This window comes from Triturus cristatus, chromosome 4_1 (assembly GCF_964204655.1).
Source record: "Triturus cristatus chromosome 4_1, aTriCri1.1, whole genome shotgun sequence".
Taxonomy (NCBI): domain Eukaryota; kingdom Metazoa; phylum Chordata; class Amphibia; order Caudata; family Salamandridae; genus Triturus; species Triturus cristatus.
The window spans coordinates 1,043,769,321-1,043,789,480 of NC_140585.1; the positions used below are offsets into that span (position 1 = coordinate 1,043,769,321).

The window sequence follows — 20,160 nt, forward strand, 5'->3', positions numbered from 1 at the left end:
TTATTAGCCTCATGTTTCATTTTGGCGTTTTACTCATTAAAAAGTGTGCGCAACTAAATCCTTGGTTTTTAAATCATCTCCCTTACCTATGACCCCTGTCCCAATTGGTGTATAAGCTGCCGGGCTTAATTCTGCTCTGATACCTGCCTAATGGATCTGAGGCCTCCACCTACTCAGAGCCCTGCAATGTCAAAGAAACACCCAACACTCATCACGCTGAGGAGCAGATACCAATATACAGGAAGACAAAGTGGGCAGTCTCCTCCAGTCTCCTGTGAAGGGCATGAGAGCAGCCCACAGCCCTCACTCTTAAGACCACTTGCAAGGTTCCTGTCTAAGATTAAAATGCGCGAGGCAATGGACAGGAGCCAGGGGTCCTTTCTGGCCAATATACTGAGGAACAACTCAACAGCAGCAACATAAGGGCGAAAGGCAGGCATGCAATAATGTGATGCTTCTCTTGGGGGTGACAAGCCATACTGTGAGGGAGGACAGTGGCACAGCAAGCAGCAGCATGCTTGCTCTTGCCAGAGGTCCTGGCACTTCCTTTGTCATAAGCTCAACTCACATTCAGTTCTTCACATTTCTTTTGTGAATGCCAACTGTGATTCAAACTTGTGCTTGTTGGGTTTTTGTTTGCACTATGCATGCATGTGCAATCAGAAGTCTAAAGCGAACACAACTTAATTTCACATGAACCCTCGACTGACCAACTACGATCAGTAAGGCTATGAGTATAATTTGAACTGCCACCTACAGATGGCTGACTCAGTCTCACCTGTATATGGATGCATTTACCCGACAGGAGATGTATATCCACTGTCTGAGGTTTCAGAACTGGCTTGGGTGGTTCCCTTTCAAACGTCTCCAAACACAGCCTTTGTGCAAAGTGATGGCTCCAATCTCATAGCATAAAAGCGCTTCGACGCCTCGTCAGGGGTAGTAAGCGCTAAACAAATGCAATTACAATACAATACAATGTAATGCCCTCAGGGTAACGGACAGCAGTTCAAGGTTCATTGTAGGATACGCAGGTGTGCCCCTCCTTGTCACAGAACAGTTTCTAGACCTTGTTTACCAGAGACAGGCCTTGGCTTCTGCGTATTCGCTATAATAGTGGAATACCAGAATCAAAATAAGTCAGGATACTAGTTTCACATGAAGTCAGGCACTAAGAACAGGGTACACGCCTTTTCACCATGCCCAGCACTGGCAATAAGGAAAGCAAAAACAAAAGCTCCACAATGCAATTTCCAGTTGATTGAATCGTCAAGATGCGCTGAAGGCGTCACATATGACACGGGTCCAACTTGAAAGACCCACTAGCAGCCCTGAATAATTAAACCAACTAAATAGGAGTAAAGCTCCTGTTCATGTGAAGCAAGTACTTACAACCACTATGTAGTCCGTACTCCGTAGGTCAAAGAAGTTTCTAGGAAGTTTGCCGTCTCTCTTAAGACAGAAAAAGCAGTGTTGTGGGAGTTTCTATTTTAGATTTTATACGGCATGAACTCCAGCTACCAGAAGCAGCAGAGAATGAACACACGCGAGTCTTAAGCGCGCGCACTGCAGTGTTTAGAGATGTGACACTAGGCTGGAAGGGAGCCAAGCCCGTCCAGCGCTCGGCCTGCCTGCTCAAAGTGTAAGCAGCTGGGGTCTTGTAACTTAAAACCTAGGAGAGAGAAGCCTTCGGGGGGCTGGCTCTGCGAGCACGGCGGTGCGGCCCCAGTGCTCCGGCTGAGAGGCAGGCGCGCGCGCACGCACCGCGGCCACTAACCTGGGTGCAGCCCGACAGGTCCAGGTAGATGAGCTTCCGGCAGCCTTTCCCCCCCGTGGCCAGGTACTGTAACCCTTTATCCGTGAACTTCCGGCAGTGGGCCAGGCTGAGGTACTGCAGGTTCGGGAGGCATCTGCAGGGGAGAGAAACAAAGCAGATAACAGTGCTGCGCGCCAAGTCGCTACAAGGCCAGGCAGCGCGGGATTCTCTAGCCAGAACAGCACTAGAGGATGGCAAAACGCGGCTGTTACTGGAGCGAAGCAATTCTAATTCCATTCAGTACGCACACACCGAGTTTATTTAAATAGGGCTTTGCCCAGTGTACTTTTGAATTATAGGGCAAACGTAAGTTAGAGTAGAAAATGGTTAAGCGACCTCTGGCGATCTGCATTGTATCTGGGATCAGCTGTGGGCATTGCAAACACTGCTGGACAAAGTTGCCCCGATAATATTTAATTTCGTTACAGCATTAAACCTTATCTCAACCTTTTAAGGCTCGGGCGAGGGTGATGCAGAGTGGTTTTGGAGGGTGATCCCATTTAAGTAATCGGACATCACATTTTTTGGAGAGCGAGGGAGTTTTTCCGGGCTGGTGATGACGCTGTTCAAGTCTATGGGAATCAGCTGGGAGGTATGCTTGAACTAATAATTTGTATAGACCGACTGGTACAACATAGCATTTTTGCCCTGCTCATCCATCCAAATACAACTGCCAAATTGTCCCCGATGGTGGATATATTGCCTGTAATTATTGCTTGAGTTTCATGTTCTGGTGCAGCTTTTGCGACCTGATCTATGGTCATTCAGACTCACTCCGTCTCCTGGCTCTGTTATGTGAATTTGGAGCAGTTCGCAGGGACCTGCGCCTGCTCTCACAGGGAACTGAAACAGCGCCTGCAATCTTTCCGCGGTCCAGTGTCAAATTAACATTAGATTGGTGAAGAATTCGTTCATAGTGGGACTAATTAATCAAACGTATTGTTTATTTAAAAGTATGTCTTACAAAGGGTTACTGCAGATGTAGTAGCTCACTGTAAAATCGTGCACTCGGGTGCATAACGAATACAAAGTAGCTGGAGTGCGAGTACTGTATTGTATCTAAGTATTCTATATGGTGGTGGGAGCTGGGGCGGGTAGGGGCTAGGGGGTTTCGAGGGAAGGGTGATTGTTGAATGAGAATCTGAGAAATGGCCCAGTGGTGGGAGGGATGTCTACACCAGCAGTCTGTCTTTATTCCCTCTGGTCATGGCTGGCTCTCTTCAGGGTCATTGGTTTTATGCAGAAATGAAGGACCAAACTATGCAATAGGGTTGAGGTAATTATATAGCGATAAAACAAATTATGGCATGTTTCACTATTTTATCATATTAAAGCAATGTAATGCCCTCTAGACAAACGTTTCACCTCAATAGAATCAGTTCAACACCTGAATACAGCAACCTTAACCAAAAGGTGACCATTTAATCTTGCAATGTATCAGCCGCTGTGTGACATGATGTGTAGCGTTTTTTTTAGAATTCTAAGATCTGTTTGAGCAAGAAACAATATTTTTGGGGTGAAATCTGCATATTATGCAGCCAATGAAAGATTATGTGCGCTAAAACCATACGGTTGCAGGAAATGCTTGTGTCGTAAGCACTCTGAAGCAGCTTTTTGCAGTGTGTGGTGTAACAGAATGCCAATCAGTGAAGGATAGAAGCTGTCAAAAGACTCATCGGAGCATTAGAGTATCTGCATCCCATCCAAGTATCTGCAGGCATTTGATAGCCTGATGTGCTCAAACCAGCACCGTTGTTTCTTCTTCATGGCCCACCACTGTTTGCCAAAACCTGGTTTGTTGCTGTCACTCCCAGTAATAGTCAGTAACATTGGGGGGTGTGAGCTTCAGAATTTCCAACAATCACGCTGGCATACGATGTTAAAATACATTATATGACAAGCAGAGTACATGAGAGAGGCTAAAGGGGCAGTGGAAAAGGAGACGAACGTGGACTGGCAGGGGTAGTAAGTGAGAGAAAACACAATATTTTGTAAAATAACCAACATTTTTTGAAGACTTTCAAAGCACAGAGAGATAGAGTGTGTGTGTGTGTTTTTGTCTGTGCAAAACTTCCTGGTAAAATCTGACAGTCACCTCACCATCCCCGACTGAAAGCACATGTAGCCAAACACCCCTCCCTTCCTCCGAAGCTACGCCCCTGCAGTAATACTCTGTAATATAGAAACTGCTGCGTCTTCTCCCTGGCGGATAAAATTAGTAGACACATGGAATCGTTCATTCGTTTTCCAGGCTCCGAGTCTCTTTTTGAGATATTACAACTTGTATCTCATGAGAGCATTTTGAGTGTCTCGCAGGCAGTCCACGTGGGAGTAACGTGGCTCTGGAGCTGGACTGGTGTGAGTTGCAATAACGTACCCTGAACTGCTTTCCGTTGTAGGGACCCTTTCTCAGAGTATGCACAGCATGCCCTGCGGTTTTCTCTCCCTTCACTACTCCCCACGCAGCACATCTGGAATTGTTAATGCAAACAACATGGTGGAGCGAGATAGCTTGTTCTCCATGTAAGAAGAAAAGCGGCAATCCGAGTCTCTCTGTAGACTGCGATTCATTTATCACTGGAGAAAAACTAGGTACCTCGACCAGAGCTAAAGAACAAAGCAAAGGCACAGCAAATGTCCATCTGGTGGAACTGTTAGACGGTTTAACTCTTAAAAACCTAGATTTGCATGTCTGTGTGTCTGGAGTCCTCAGCACAACTCTCAGTGCATCGAAGCTGCGACAAGGCACTTTGGACATTTCACATCATGGTGCATTTAATCTTTCCTTTGAAGCGCATGCACGAGATTTATGGCCTTGAGATCTAAGCAGCACATGTTTTTCCTGCGGGTACAATGGCAACAAAGGTGGGTGCAACCTCCGAATGAGGGATTGTAGATAATTATGCAATTGCTGAGTGCAGCATCAGGTCAGTTCTGACTGGTGATGGCGCTTCCAGGAACGTGTAATTCAAGGCACCCCAAGTCTCACTTCCCGGGTGTGAATGTCACATATTAGAGTGGAGTCTCACTTCTGGGCAGTCTCCTACCTCGGAATAATAGTCATTTTTTTTTAGAACAGTCAAAAGAGGTTCCAACCCTTCAAATCACAGTCCTGTAGACACGTGGACCTTAAGAATCCAGGTAGCAGTGGCAGAATTCACCTGGTAAGAGTTCAAAACAAAGACCACATTGCTTCACCAGTGTTCAAATGAAGGGGGGGTTTGTTGTAAATTAGTCCCTCTTTTTCCACCTGCCCCATTCTTTTTTCCCCCAACCATTTTGATTGCGTTTTTAGTTGCATACATAAACATTAAAGCGGAAAGCAGACAGGCATCATGGAAGTGTCAATATATCATTTAGTACGGTAATTACGCAAAAGTATGGTGCAGGTGTGTAATACAGTAACAAAAAAAGTGTATAACAAGAAACGGTAACAAGCATGATCATATGTTATAAATGTGAGGTTTAAAACATGGGAGTGTTGAGTGCGGGTGTGTTTCACTGTGCGTGTATAGCCACCAGCTATGAAGTGTCATCTGTAGGATGCTATGATTGCGCAATGAGCGCCATCGAATGAGGGGTGCACAATTCGAGGAGTGGATTGATGGTAAGGCTAGACTAGGCTGATCTGGTGTCGTCTTTGCTATCCCTTTTGAATGTGAGGATCAAGTAGTTGTATACAAATAAGGGGGACATGGGGGGGGGGGCTTTCTCGACTCAAGCAAGAGTGGGAGGTCCAGCATATAAGGGTGGCCCTAATAGAAGTATTCAAAAAAGTGGAAATATGCTGGTCCTCTAGAGTCAGGATATTCAGTCAGGAAAGACCGGAACCAACCATGCACCCTTCACGGGTCAGTGTTGGGAATCCATATGTTGGATTTTAATGCCCTCACCCACCCTTTCAGGTGTCATGCTCAAGTAGCCTCATTTAGACACAATAGGGTATTTACGAAGACTTCGGCCCCTCCTCACTATGCAGTGACATAGACTCTGGTTCTGCCCGTTGGATCACCGTGTCCTGCCACAGAGTGACCCCAGGCAAGGGCAATGCCTTCCATCTCATTGTGATTGTGAGTCTCACCAGAAGTAGGCCTGGATCAAGGAATCGATTCGTCACCCCTCCAATCTTTCATCACATTTAGAGCCCTAGTATACAGTTCTCTATGCAATTCAATTCACTTCGACCAGTGGTCTTGGAGAGAATTGTACACTCTGCTGTTCAAAAGGACTGGGTCAAAGGGCAAAGCTTGTGAGGGGTGGCAATGAGGACAGTCTGATGACGTCAATGGATACATTCTGTGAATCTGGGCCAGGATCATGTAAACGTAGTGCATCATGTAGTGCTGTATGTATTGAAATCGCGCATTGGGACAGACTATGTGGATATGCAAGAGCTTTGTCCCAGTTTTTTTGTCCTAGAGGGCGGACCAATTCTGGCGGAGTGCCACCAAAGGATCTAAGGATCTGTTGTGATGGCTTTATTAATTCAGGAGACAAGCTTCCGGCCTATTCCCATGCTGAACAGTACCTGAAGTAAATGATGGGTACATGGCTCAGTGTTAGAGATTCCCCAAAGGTGTTCCAGCTCTGAAATCAAGCTTTAGTGCATTAGAAACTGTGCCGTTGGTAGACCGGTTTGCTCAGACAAGAGATCAAAGGGGATTAGGGCTTTACTCTGGAACAAGTCCCCTGTGGTACTTATGTTCATTTCCTCCCATGCCCCTGCAGCATCTCACCCTGTGGTCTGCCAGAATATACAAATGCTCTGGAGCAGATTCACAGGAGAATATAACGCTTCAGTTGGGGTGGCTCACAGGGAGGGCACCATGACAGCAGCTGTGGGCCTTCCTCAGCAGCTTGTTTGAGGGCTTTGGTAGTTCTGATTTCGAGAGATATAGTTCTCTAGCGATTGTCAGGGCTCCCCGCCTGTCACCTTTGCCCATCTCAGACAAGTTACAGCCATCCAGCCCACAGGCTAACCAATGGAGTTGTACCGCTATGTAGTAATGTTCAAATAACAGGTCTCATCGATTTCCCCGTTTCTAGGGTAGTTGCAGCTTGGCCAGCACAACTCTACACCGCCCATTGGTTCAGATCAAATATACCAGCATGGTGTATAACATGCGGAATATGCTATGGCGTACAGGGATAGTCAAGTGGGTGAAACAGTAAAGAAGTCTTTGCAACATAACCATCTTGGAGAGGGAAACGCAGTGCCGCACTGTCGTGGGGAGAGAGAGCACCAGCACATGATTTGATGCCTCTGGGAAGACATTGCCTTCACTAGATTGCCGTCCAACAAGTTGTGGCTGAAATGACCTATATTGATACATAGGTATCAGAATGGGGAGGGTTCCCTCTTGATCTTGTAGGCATTTATCACTGATGTGCACGGGTCAAGTGGGATTCAGTTGGAACAGGAATGTTTTAGTCCATTTGACTACCAATTCTGAAGCAGCTCTGAAAGCCTCTAGTACGAGCACAATGTTGGGCACTCCCTCACAGATATCTCTGAAGTATATCGTGACATCATCCACGCAGAGTGAGACCGCGTGTGTCTCATCATCTATCTTGGATGCCCCAGGTTCTCCACTATTGGCGGATGTGATGATCTAAAGGCTCACTCACCAATGCAAAAAGTAGTGACTAGAGATGTCACCCTGGTGTGTGCCAAGGTCCACCAGGAATAGGTCGGAGATCAGCTGACCAATATTTACTTTTGCTGTTGGTTTGGTGTAAAGTAGTCTGACCAGCCTAAGCATCCTGTCCCCCAGGTCCACCCTTGCAGTACTTTGAACATGTAGGCCCTATCCAGCATGCCAAAGACCTTTTCTAAATCCAAAGCAATGCAGGTTGAGTAAGGCCAACATGGTGGCGCCTCCTCTAAGCCTGTGTAACCTCTGTATATTGAGGGAGGTGAATATGCTGGGAATAAAGCCATTTTGGCAGGGGTGGACCAAGATGGTCATTGCTTTCAGCCGTCTAGGATTTTGCTTAGGATCATGTAATCGCTGTCCAAAATGGACAGCGGTTGTTAAGTGGTGACCTCAAGTGGTTGCACCCTGCCCTGGGGAGAAGGATCACAACAGCCTCGCACATAGATTGTGGCAGTATTCCGGCATCTACTGCACAGTTGTTCTGCCATCTTCGGGAACAGTAGGTCCTCATCAGTAGGTCCTCATATGTCTTGTAAAATTAATTTGGCAGTCCGTCCATGCCTGAGATTTTGCAATCTGGGGAGTCGCGTATTGCTCTACAGATTTCTTGCTCTGTGATTAGGCAGTCTAGAGAGGCCCTTTGCGTGGCAGACACCACTGGCATAGTGATCTGGAAGAAGAAGTCAGCACCGCCAGGCCGCCGCGGAGAGTCTGAGGAGCAATACAATGCTTGATAGAGGGTGCAGAATGCTGTGTGTGTTTATGGCTTCCTGAGAATATGCTATATTACCCGGGGAGAGTCAGATAGCAGATGTGGAAGTGGTGACTGAGTCTTGTCATATCAGACATGCAAGCAAGAGACCCAACTTGTCCCTCACTACGCGCTCCTTAGTACAGTATGCCTTATGATCTATGCACTGAAAAGATCCAATCAGCTCCCCCGGCTAAAGGATTGCTCTTCCAGGGCAGTCAGCTGGAGCCTCTAAGTTGTGACCAGCGATAGGTGACTTTCCCAGGTGAGTGGTAGGAGCAATGCGTTGTGATCGAAAACAGGCCTACCTAGGTATTTTGCATTAGTCACTAACATCTGTGTGGCAGGGAGGCACATGAAGCTGCCCACCCCGATACGGAGGTCGTGGGGGAGGGGGGAATAAAAGAGGTATTCATGAGAGCTAGGGTGGAATAAAAGAGGTATTCGTGAGAGCTGGGGTGAAGAGCCCTCCAGCTGACTACCAGTGACCAGTGTGGCAGCCATTGTGTGAGGTGTTCTGCTGCACGAAATGTAGGTCATCGAGGGACAAGGGATGTGGCCTATCAAGTACGCCTATCAAGTATATAGTAAGCAGTTGAAGAATCTGACGATTGTCCATTGGGGGTAGGTCCAGCTGCACAGACATCTCCAACAGGAACTGCGACTGGCCTATACTCGGAAAGTAGATGCTATCGAGCAAGACCGCCGTGCCATCTAAGATCACATCTACAAACACAAAGGGGCCTTCCATGTCTGCCAGTACGTCTACGCATTGAAGGGGACCAGGGTCTGATCCAAAGGAGGGTCCCACCTGATTAGCCGGAATGACCTGTGCACACATGCCCATTCTGATACTATTGCAAGTTTTCAATACTTTTCCTTCCCCAACTTTAAATCACCCAGTCACACTAGGTGAATGTTTTCCTACGTTATGCATGTAAAAAACACGTTGCGGATAAGATCCTCAAATCTGGGTTATACTTAGGAAAAGACTGGATTTATCCTATGCTCAGTATCATTTTTTACATTACATTGTCATAAGCCTGTACAATACTAAACAGTGTTCTAATTGTATTATCACTGTAATGCAACATGTACTTGTAAAGCTCTCGTTACCCTAAGTGGTTTCTTAGTGCTATTGATAAATAAGAGATGGTTACGGGTCCTGAAATCAGTGGAACTCATTGTATTAACGTTGGAGGATGAAAGGCTCACTGGTCATGCTAGGATGCAAATCTGTGGTTATTTTTCAAACAGAGATCCCTGCCACAGATGCACTGGTTTACTGAACCACCAAACCGGGTTTGTCAGTATAGATATATTTGTATTTCACCTAGAACTGGGAGTTAACCTTATTCTAAGCCTCCTCAATTTCAGGTAGATAATGGGAACCAGGAAAAGGGAGTAGTAGTGATTTGCCCATCATCACACATTTTGGAAAAATGTGGTAGCCAAATCAGGAACTCTCGTCTTCACAATGTACAAAGAAAGTGCTTATCTATTTTGAGTAAATAGGTATGAGGGAAGTTTGCAGTGAAAACATTAACCTGCATTGACTATTGAAACAAACTGAGATTGATGATGCTTTTTAGCATCAGCAAAAAGAGAGTTAAAATGCCTTTTGATTATGCTATATCGCATCGTCTGGCAAAAAAAAAAAAGAAGAAAGGAAGGAATGCAATAATACGTAACACAACTGTGTGGCATGCGAAATACATTTTGGGGAGTTTCATAAAGTTGACCTGGGAATGCATTCTGCCCATTGCTTGCCATTGGCTGTGTGTGGGGTTTGTAACTTATGTTTCTTGGCTCTTCATTTCCTGGCTTAGGCTCTTCAGGTTCAATTCATCCCTCCCATGTAAAAATCTTATTTACCAGTATCCTTCAGAGCACTCCCTTTCTGCAAACAGGCCTTCTTATCTCATCACATTTGCTGTGCATTCAAAGACAGAGGTCAAATGCCAAGCTGTGTCTTCCTGAGAGCTCGTGCTGTCTGCCGACATCAAAGATGCAGATTTGTCTCCGCATGGAGCTCACTGGTGCCCCTCCTATGCTCAATTTACGAGGCTGCAACACAATCCTTAAATAGCACATCATGTAAGAGCTTTGTTTTTTTAGGCAGGAAGAGATAAGTAACTTGTCTTTTAATTGCTGACATTTAGAAATGATATCTCCTTCATTCAATTCATGTTTTTTTAAAATTAATGAGCCCTACCATAATTAAGAAAGAAAACTATCTATGGAGTGTATGTATGTTTCACCATCGGGAGTTAAACCGCCAATCGAGTGCTTGGAAGTAGACTGCAACACAAAACTTCATGCTTTCCTTGAAGGTATGTGACAAGAAACTCTTTGATATTGTCCGTCAACAGTTTGGTTTACACATTTATCCTGGTCACTGACATTTGTCTTTTTTCTCTTCACTAATATATATCAAAGAGTTCTCTCCAGTGTTGTACACGTAACTCCAAACATTGGATAGCAACAGACTAACTAACGTATGTTTCAGAGTTTATTTTGTTTCATTTACTTATATCGGAATTCATTGGAAAATTGCCAAAATTATTATTTCCAGCTTGAGCAATTTCTACTGATTTTATGGCAATTCATATCAATTCAGTCAAATTATATATGCCTTTTGGAGATAAGGTTAAGAGTCCCATTTCAGGTTCCCGCTTATCACAGTGTAGAGACACCGACACCAGAATTAAAGATACTAGACAGTAACCTCTGTCAGATAATGGGGATATAAGTTATTTCCCCTGAAATGGGGAATAGGAGGTAGACCCGATAATACTGGGTCCAATTCCCCATGTTTCCCCACCTTCTGAGGGAACAACCTGTCCCAAATCTGCACACTTTTACCCTCATGCTTGAAGCAGGAGGTAAATGTTACAGGGTTTTTTCTTTTGCCCCAGAAGTGTTAAAAGGAGGCTGGGGTGGCTGGAGGGAAGGATTATTTTTTAGGTTCGAGCATTCGCGACCTCTTGCATATACTTTAGTATATACTTATTATATACTTATATGTGTATGTACTTTGTTGGCTCTGGAGATCAGCCCTAAGACTTGTCTGCTTCCGCTTAGAAACTTTTTTTCTGTTCAACTGCCTCTATTTAACTGTCTTGATGGAAAACGACCAGCAGAGGTCAGTAAAATACCAGAATTGCTTTCTGCTGAGGGACTTTCTTTTTATATTTTTCTGGCAACTGCCTCTATTTAACTTTCTTGATAGAAAACGACCATCAGAAGTCTGTAAAATACCAGAATCACTTTAGCATTCTCTAGATTCCAGTCCATAGAAATTGTCTTCTACGAGCATCCGTAGACAATAATATTTTTTTCAAATCTTGTATTTTCAGTTATATGACCACCGAAGGCCCTGATTTTATATTAAAAACAGAGCTTTGGCCTATACCATTTCCCACTGAAAGGCAATATTTCTCTTCATGTGTTCCCATACCTGGTGTGTCGCGCAGTTTGGTGCTTACTTTCCCTCCATGTTAAAGAATAATAGAAGTTTCAGCACCCAGGCGAATGTGCCGCACAGCTAAATACATATAAGGTTACAAAGGCGAGACCAATGGCATTGCAAATGCTTGTTTTTCCATACTTTACCAAAACTAATAGGAGACCGAGGCCCAGATATTCTACTTTTTGGTGTGGGTACTGATACAACATAAAGTGGCAGAAACAGTAGCATCGATCAACTTTCACAGTGAAGTTTATTGTGTCAACATATGCGGAGTGCCCAGCACTAAACAACTTTGAACTGAGTAACTTGTGACCCTGCTAATGTACGTAACCAGGGGGAAAAGAGCTGGGAACACTGCACTAGTAGGATTTTGCACTAACCCATACCTACTCAGTGACGCAAAGTAGCCCAATGTCACGTTGCATGACAACGTGACGCCAAATGAAATGGGCATGAGTTGGAATGGGGTGCATCTCATCATGTTTTTCACAAGATATATATAGCTTGAAGTAGTTATAGATGAGAAGTGGCATAGGGAACACTCCCACTTTAGCAACTAAGCAGGGGCTGTCACTAGACCTGATCAGCCAGTGAATTGGGCCACATAAACATTAATTCATTGTTTTGGGCCTTTTATGTCTGCAGGTTTGAAGACAAAATGTAAATATATGAAATTGCTAGGAAATACCATGAGAGAGGATTGTGAGCATTCACTGGCATTCACAGGGTAGGTAACACAAAGAACAACATTAAATAGGGGAAAACAGAGAGAAGAACACATACAAAAACAATGAGCATGAGAGAGAAAGAGATGGAAAAAAGTAAGGATGAGAAAAATCTGGTGTAGAGAGAAAGGGACACAAGCATTGGCAAATCCAAAAGGTCTTGGCAACGTGAGATGTTTTGGCTTTGTCCATGTTTGGTTTTTTTGCCATGAAAATAAAAGCACTATGCAAAGAAAATACAGGCGCTATGACACAGTCAGTGTTGACTGTGTCATAGCGCTTTTCATTTCTTACTTTTAGCCATGTTGCACAGCAGCCACGCTGCCCTACAACATGGCTGAGAAAAATTGACAAAGCCAAAAGATCTTGCGTAGGCAAGACCTATTGGCTTTGCTAATGCTTGTTTTTGTCTGATGTTGATGCTGTTTTTTTGACTCTGCCTGGGACTCTGCTACACAGGCCCCAGATGATGTGCTCTGACCCCTAAAACAGGTTGAAATTAGATACATGCCTAACCTATACGTATATGGTACAGATAATGGTATCCCATATACCCAGGGTTCGTATGTTAAATGTCATGAAGTGGACTGCAGTACTTATTGTGTCATCATCAAAGTGACAAGGTAAATCGCCCCTAGGCCTGCCACTGCAGCACTGTGGTGCAGTTTTAAAAACTTCCATTTTGACCTGTCAAACTAAACTTTTTGAAAGGCGTAAACATTCCTTTTTAATACTTAGAAGTCACCTTTAAGACATGACTTAAATGAGCATGGGGCAGAGTGCATAAAATATCATAGTAAGGAATATGTGTTTAATGTTTTGAAAGCCCTAGCGATGAAAAACCTCCAAAGTTGTGTTTTTTCACTGTGGCAAGGCTGGCTCTCCCATAGGTTAACACTGGTTTACACTATTCAATGAATACGTTCTGAATTCAGTTTGGGAATAGCTAATAAAACAAATGTGCAAGGACTCCTTTTAACAGTAATTTAATATCCAATTTAAAAATAACATCAGATTTTATATTATCAATAAGGAACAGACATCTTCAGAAATTATCTTTCGGTCCAAAGCCATAAGGAATTCCTGCTAGTGTCCAGTTGTCACCATACCCGTGATGGCTCCCCTAGAATGAGATGTGGATTGCTCTCAGACACTGTACAAAGGGCTTATGGAGACGGTGTGTCCTTCTTTGTACAGGATGGCCCTGGGCTGTGCACAGCCCCTTGCTGAGCACAAATGGATACCTACCCTGTCACAGGCAGATGTAGCTCACACCTGGGCCTTTTGCCCTTTTGTCTTGCTTGTCAGGGTGGCTCCAAACACAATGGGAGGCAGAGCTACCCCAGAACTGGTTTAGAGTGACCTGATGGAGTGTTTGTCCATTTCCTTAGCTAAAACCCTGGATGGGAACAGGGAGCTCATCACAAAGTAAGAAAGGTTCTACCATGTTGGGTTTGGGTAGCGAAGTGCAGCATGCGATTGTTTTCTGCCAGGCAAACAGGAACTGCTGTAAAAGTGTGTAGGGTTGTACTTGGGAACTTAGACTCTTTTGGTTAGGGAGAGGCTAGAAGTCAACCCCATCCACAGGCTAGTGCCTGGCCTAAACGTGGCACCCCTGGGCACCTTCTTCAAAACGCTAATGGACCTGTGGAAGACATAAGAAGCTGCTAATGAGACCTGTAAGGACCTGTGACGAGATCACTCACAGGTCCTGCTCCCATTTGTACTAAATGCAAATAGAACAATTGATGGACAGAATGCTGAACAATGTCAAACATTCGCCCCAGTACAGAGATCTGGGCCTAAATCCATTGTTTGTTTGCTCCCATGCCATTCCAGTTTAAACCCAGCCATTTGAAAATCAATCTTGATCCTGCTCCCCACGGGAACAGCCCAGCCTGAACTGCCAGGCCAGGTCCTCCCTGGACCAGAAACAAGCATCCGGGGACCAGTTCGGGGTTTCACCCCTCATCAGCCAGGCTAGCTTGACTCCAGTGGCATGGAGAGCAGAGGACCCATGTCTGGGCATACCCGTCCCACTCGGGATGACACATGCAAAAAGAACAACTGATGAACAGAATGCAGAACTATGTCAAACATTCACCCTAGTCAAGCCCACACTGCCATGCAAGGTCCTCCCTGGACTGGAAACAAGCACGCTGGGACCGGTTTCAGGGTTTTACCCCTTATCAGCCTGGCTAGCTTCACTACAGTGGCTTGGAGAGCACATTTGTACCCGGGACTAAGTTGTGGACACTGAAGGTCAGTTGGCAAATCTGTTAGCCTTCATAGACACAAAAGCTGCAAGTCCACTTTCTTGCAAGAGCCCAGCAGACCATTTTCAACTGGACACACCCTGGATCCTGCTATTCCTTTCTGTAGGAGTGAACCCTTACCCCCCAAGTACTGTTCCTGAGGTCCTGGAACGTTTGGCTAGTGTCATAGCGTTCTGATCCTGACAACCTAAAAAACTGGGGACTTTCTACAAACTTTTTGCCCAGAGAACTGTTGAAGGACCAGTACCAAAGAGCCATTTGATCTGCCAAGGGTGCATTGCTAGTGGGTCTGACTTTGCTGTTGTTCCCGATGCTCAACATGAGAATTTGTCAACACTGAGGCCACTTCAACTCCATCCCTTAGCTCCCTTAAAGAGGACTCGATCTATGCCGAAAACCTTAAGGGTGTGAAAAGTCAAACTTTTTCCGCCTGAGCTTTCACCACCTAAATCAATGGTTTCACTGAGGCTCCTTTTCGGCACAGGACTCCATCGGTGCCAAGACCCTCCTCTCGACACCAGTTTTTGCTGCCTGCTTCCAGTGAAGTCAGTCGACATCGGGAAATAACTTTTTCACCGGGACAAACCTAGTCCTTGTATCTGACCCACGCTAAATCAGTCGGCCTTAAACCTTACTCTTGTCTTGGTCTAACACAACCAGTTGCCTGAGGTTGGCGCTTTTGACTTTTTTGGCACTATTTTTTATCTAAACCTTTAACAACTTATAGCTCCGATTACCCCAATTGGATTGTTGTTTTGGTATCATTTTGTTAATTTGAATATTCTTTATTTGTAAAAATTGGAGTGGGATTTTTATTGTGTTGTGTTTTCAACTTTTTAAACAATTTTGGTTCTTCTATATATTTCACACATTTTCTTAAGTTAAGCCTGTCTCCTCTGTGTGATAGCTACCAGCAGTTGAGCTAAGGTTTAAGTCACTTAAACGTTTACTTTACTTTACTTTACTTCACTTAAACCTTTATGTTACCTAACAAGGATAGTAGCCACAACTGCATGCAAATGCATCATCTTGCAGCAGCTATTTTGTATTTTCTTATAATTATTATTCCAAGGCAGCATTCACTTAGTTTGACGCTGTAAATTAATACAAAAAGTGCACCAAAACAATTTTTTTTAAAGGAGAAGCTCAGCAGCAAATTGCAGCTGCTGAGCCCTTAAAAAAAAATCAAGACTATTGAGGAAAGAAGGGAGAGCAATGGTGGAACAGTCAGAGCAGGTTCATGGAGGGTCAAGATATGAGCACTGATGAGCGGGGAGAGCAGTGAGGGGGAAGCAATGGAGATGCAAATAAACAAAAAAGAAAACTAAGCAGGACACAAAGGGATAGGAGAGCAACAGACAAGTTAGGGCACAGAGAGAGCAACAAGGAGAGCATGGGGTAGGGTTTTGAGTATGGAATCAGCACACGAGGCAGATAGCAAGAAGAACAAGTTACTTACCTTCAGTAACGCTTTTTCTGGTGGACACAGTATCTGCCAGTGGATTCCTCACCTTGGGCCATATGTAGGTACCTAAATACCGGTCGGTAACGGACGAAAATCGGTAAATATCCCGTTACCGACCGGTATTTAGGCAATTGAGATGTAGGTGGCTGGATTTCAGGATTCGGTAATTTACCGAATCGGAATTTTAAGAAATCGGTAAAATACCGATTCGGTAAAATACCGATTCGGTAAATTTCCGAATCCTGAAATCCTATTTAGGGGGCACTCAAGTGAGTGCATTTCTGGTTTCTGGATTCGCTATAAAAAGCAATTTTGTGCTTTTTGAAAAGTGCCATGTGGCAGACATACATGCCCTTAGGGCATGTATCTGCGCCACATGTGCACGATTCAGGGGTGTAACAGGGTGTCAATGTGACACCCTGCCACCCATGAATATGCTCCCCCTATTACCGATTCGGTATTTACCGAATCGGTAATAGTGAATGGCTTCCCATTCATTCCTATGGGCCTCCAGGCCCGTAGGAATGAATTGGAAGGGATGCATACTTACCGATTCGGTAAATACCGAATCAGTAATACCGAATATTACCGATTCGGTAATAATTACCGAATGTTTACCTACATTCTATTTACCGATTCATAAGTACCGAATCGGTAAAATTCGGTATTTATGAATCGGTAAATAGAAATTATCTACATATGGCCCCTTGTGAATATCCTCTGTGCCAGCAACATTCGGAAACTTTTGTAGCTCTCCACGCCGACGAGGGCGACGTCACAGAAGCACAGCTCCACTCGCGGCTCCACTGACGTCACTGGATCCATAAGAGGACCTCGTCTGCGAGATGACGTCAGTTCCACCCTTTTTTCTGTGCCTTCGAGGCACACGGACGGACTGACAGCAATATATATACAGTATACACAGTACATAATACACAAAACAACACACACAGTGTGAAGATAATACAGGAAGGCAAAATAAATAGCACTCTTCCTTTGACAGAAATAAATGAATTTTGAAACATCATCACTATTTTAGGTATACAAGGGTGGGCAACGGGGAGGCGGGTGGGTCAGTGAGGAATCCACAGGCAGATACCGTATCCACCAGAAAAAGCATTACCGAAGGTAAGTAACTTGTTCTTCTGATGGATACATCTGCCAGTGGATTCCTCACCTTGTGAAAAGATTCCCACAGCAGTCCCACTCCCGGAGGAGGGTGTCCACCCTTCTATACCAGAAAATCCTGAAGGACGGAACGAGCAAAGTGTCCGTCCCTCCTCACCTCGGAATCCAAGCAGTAATGCTTCACGAAAGTGTGGAGGGAGGCCCAAGTTGCCGCTCTACAAATGTCATCCACAGGAACACCTCTAGATAAGGCAGATGTAGAAGACTTTGCCCTGGTAGAATGAGCCCTTATACCCTCTGGAGGTTCCTTACTGGCCAAAGAGTAACAAATCTTGATGCACAAGATAATCAATCTGGAAAGGGTGAGCTTGTGCACCGCTCTGCCTTTCCTGCAGCCAACAAAGCCCACAAAGAGCTGGTCATCCACTCGAAATTCCTTAGTCCTATCGAGGTAAAAGCTCACCGCCCTCTTAGGGTCCAAGCGGTAAAGCCGCTCCTCCTCCTTGTAAGGGCGAGGGGGAGGATAGAAGGTAGGAAGGGTAATGGACTGCCCCAGATGGAAAGGAGTTACCACCTTAGGCACAAAAGCAGCCCTGGTCCTGAGTACCATTCTTACAGCATGAATGGTCAAGAACGGGGGTTTTGAACTTAGAGCTTGAAGCTCACTTACCCTCCTTGCCGAGGTAATGGCAATGAGAAAGACCGTTTTAAAAGACAACAGCCTTAAGGGACACTTGTGTAAGGGCTCGAAAGGAGAACCCATCAGGTAAGTAAAGACAAGATTTAAGTCCTATTGAGGCACAATAAAAGGAGTAGGCGGAAACTTATTAGTAAGACCCTTAAGAAATCGCAATATAATAGGTGACTTAAACAAAGACGGCTGATCCGGCAAGCAAAGGAAAGCAGACAAAGCCGATAAATATCTCTTTACAGTAGCTACAGCAAAGCCTTGCTGAGCAAGAGAAAGAACAAAAACTGAAGAATGTTGGATAAACAAGCCCTCAAAGGGTCAATAGACTTCTCTCCGCACCAAAGAACAAATTTAGACCACCTATAAGAATAGATAGATTTAGTGGAATGATGTCTGGCAGACAATATTACATCTACCACATCAGGCGGGAGAGAAAAAGAATTCAGGTTGCCCTGTTCAATATCCAGGCATGAAGGTGCAAGCTCTGGAGGTGGGGGTTTAGAACCTGCCCCTCCCACTGCAAGAGGAGGTCTGCCCTCAGAGGGAGACGGAGTGGAGGGCACGAGGAGAGGTGGAGAAGATCTGTATACCACACCCTTTTTGGCCAATCTGGGGCGATCAATATGACTTGGGCCCGGTCTTGGCGAATCTTCCTCAGAACCCGAGGAATCAAAGGTATGGGAGGAAACGCGTAAAGGAGATGTGAGTCCCATCTCAACTGAAGCGCGTCCCCCAAAGCCCCCTGCATCGGATACTGGAGACTGCAGAATGATGGGCAGTGAGCGTTCTCATGAGTGGCAAACAGGTCCACCCGAGGAGTTCCCCACGTCCGAAAGACGTGACGAACCACCTCCGGATGGAGCCTCTACTCGTGGTCGGCAGAGAATTGCCGACTGAGACTGTCTGCACGCACGTTCAGAACTCCAGCCAGATGATTTGCCATGAGACAAATCTGATGGTCCTGAGCCCAGGACCAGAGACGCAGAGCCTCTCTGCAGAGACAATGCGACCCCACACCCTCCTGCTTGTTGACATACCACATCGCGGTAGTGTTGTCTGTCAGGACTTGAACCGACTGACCACGTAGGGAAGGGAGGAAGGCCTTGAGTGCCAAACGTATCGCCCGCCACTCCAAAAGGTTGATGTGAAGCAACCTTTCCTCTGGAGACCAGGACCCTTGATCTCCAGATCCCCCAGATGCGCACCCCACCCTAAAGTGGATGCATCCGTTATCACTGTGGCCACCGATGGCGGTAGATGGAAGGGCTTTCCTTGAGAAAGATTGCCCTCCAAGCTCCACCAAGACAGATCCGCTGCAGCTTCTCTGGAGATCCTTACAGACTCCCTGAGATCTCCGTTGTGCTGATACCACTGCCTGCTGAGGCACCACTGGTGCGCCATCATGTGCCAGCGTGCATGGTTGACCAACAGAATGCAGGAAGCAAACAGACCGAGCAGACGAAGGACCTTCAGGACTGGAACGACCGCTCCATTGTGAAACAAAGGAACAATTTCCTGTATGTCGAGAATCCTTTGTGGAGGCGGGAATGCTCGACACACAGTAGTGTCCAGTACCGCCCCTATGAACAGGTTGCGCTGAGAGGGCACCAGGTGAGATTTGGGCACGTTTATCGAGAATCCCAATTTGTACAACTGTTGGGTTGTAACTTGCAGATGATGAAGCACCTCATCTGGCGACCCCGCTTTGATCAGCCAGTCGTCCAGATAGGGAAAAACTGGAATCCCCAACCTTCTGAGATGAGCTGCCACCACTGCCATCACCTTGGTGAAGACTCGAGGTGCAGTAGTAAGACCAAACGGAAGGACCGCAAACTGATAATGTTGCGACCCTACTGTAAAACAGAGATACTTCCTGTGCGATTTCAGGATGTGGATGTGGAAATACGCATCCTACAAGTCGATCGACACCATCCAGTCCTCCTGTTGCAGCGCTTGAAGAACCTGCGCAAGTGTGAGCATTTTGAACTTCTCTTGCTTCAGAAAAAGGTTCAAGATCCTGAGGTCCAGAATTGGACGTAGCCTGCCATCCCTTTTCGGAATCAGGAAATACCGGGAGTAGCATCCCTGACCACCTCTATCGCACCTTTTTTTAATAACGTAAAGACTTCCTCCTGCAGGAGAAGATGGTGGTCCTCCGAGCAAGTACCTTGACAAGGAG

The 20,160-nt window shown here is 45.5% G+C and overlaps 2 protein-coding genes across 2 annotated transcripts in view; one reads left to right on the top strand and one right to left on the bottom strand.

Annotated features, from left to right (window-relative positions):
- FBXL13 (F-box and leucine rich repeat protein 13) overlaps positions 1-20,160 on the bottom strand; it is a 1,209,524-nt gene that overhangs the window by 623,237 nt on the left and 566,127 nt on the right. Inside the window, exon 12 of the mRNA XM_085654020.1 lies at positions 1,778-1,910. Within this exon, the coding sequence (XP_085510146.1) occupies positions 1,778-1,910 (133 nt within the window). The remainder of the gene's footprint in view (positions 1-1,777; positions 1,911-20,160) is intronic.
- LRRC17 (leucine rich repeat containing 17) overlaps positions 1,685-20,160 on the top strand; it is a 207,408-nt gene continuing 188,932 nt past the window's right edge. The window contains exon 1 of the mRNA XM_085654021.1: positions 1,685-1,840. The gene's annotated coding sequence lies outside the window, so the exon portion shown is untranslated. The remainder of the gene's footprint in view (positions 1,841-20,160) is intronic.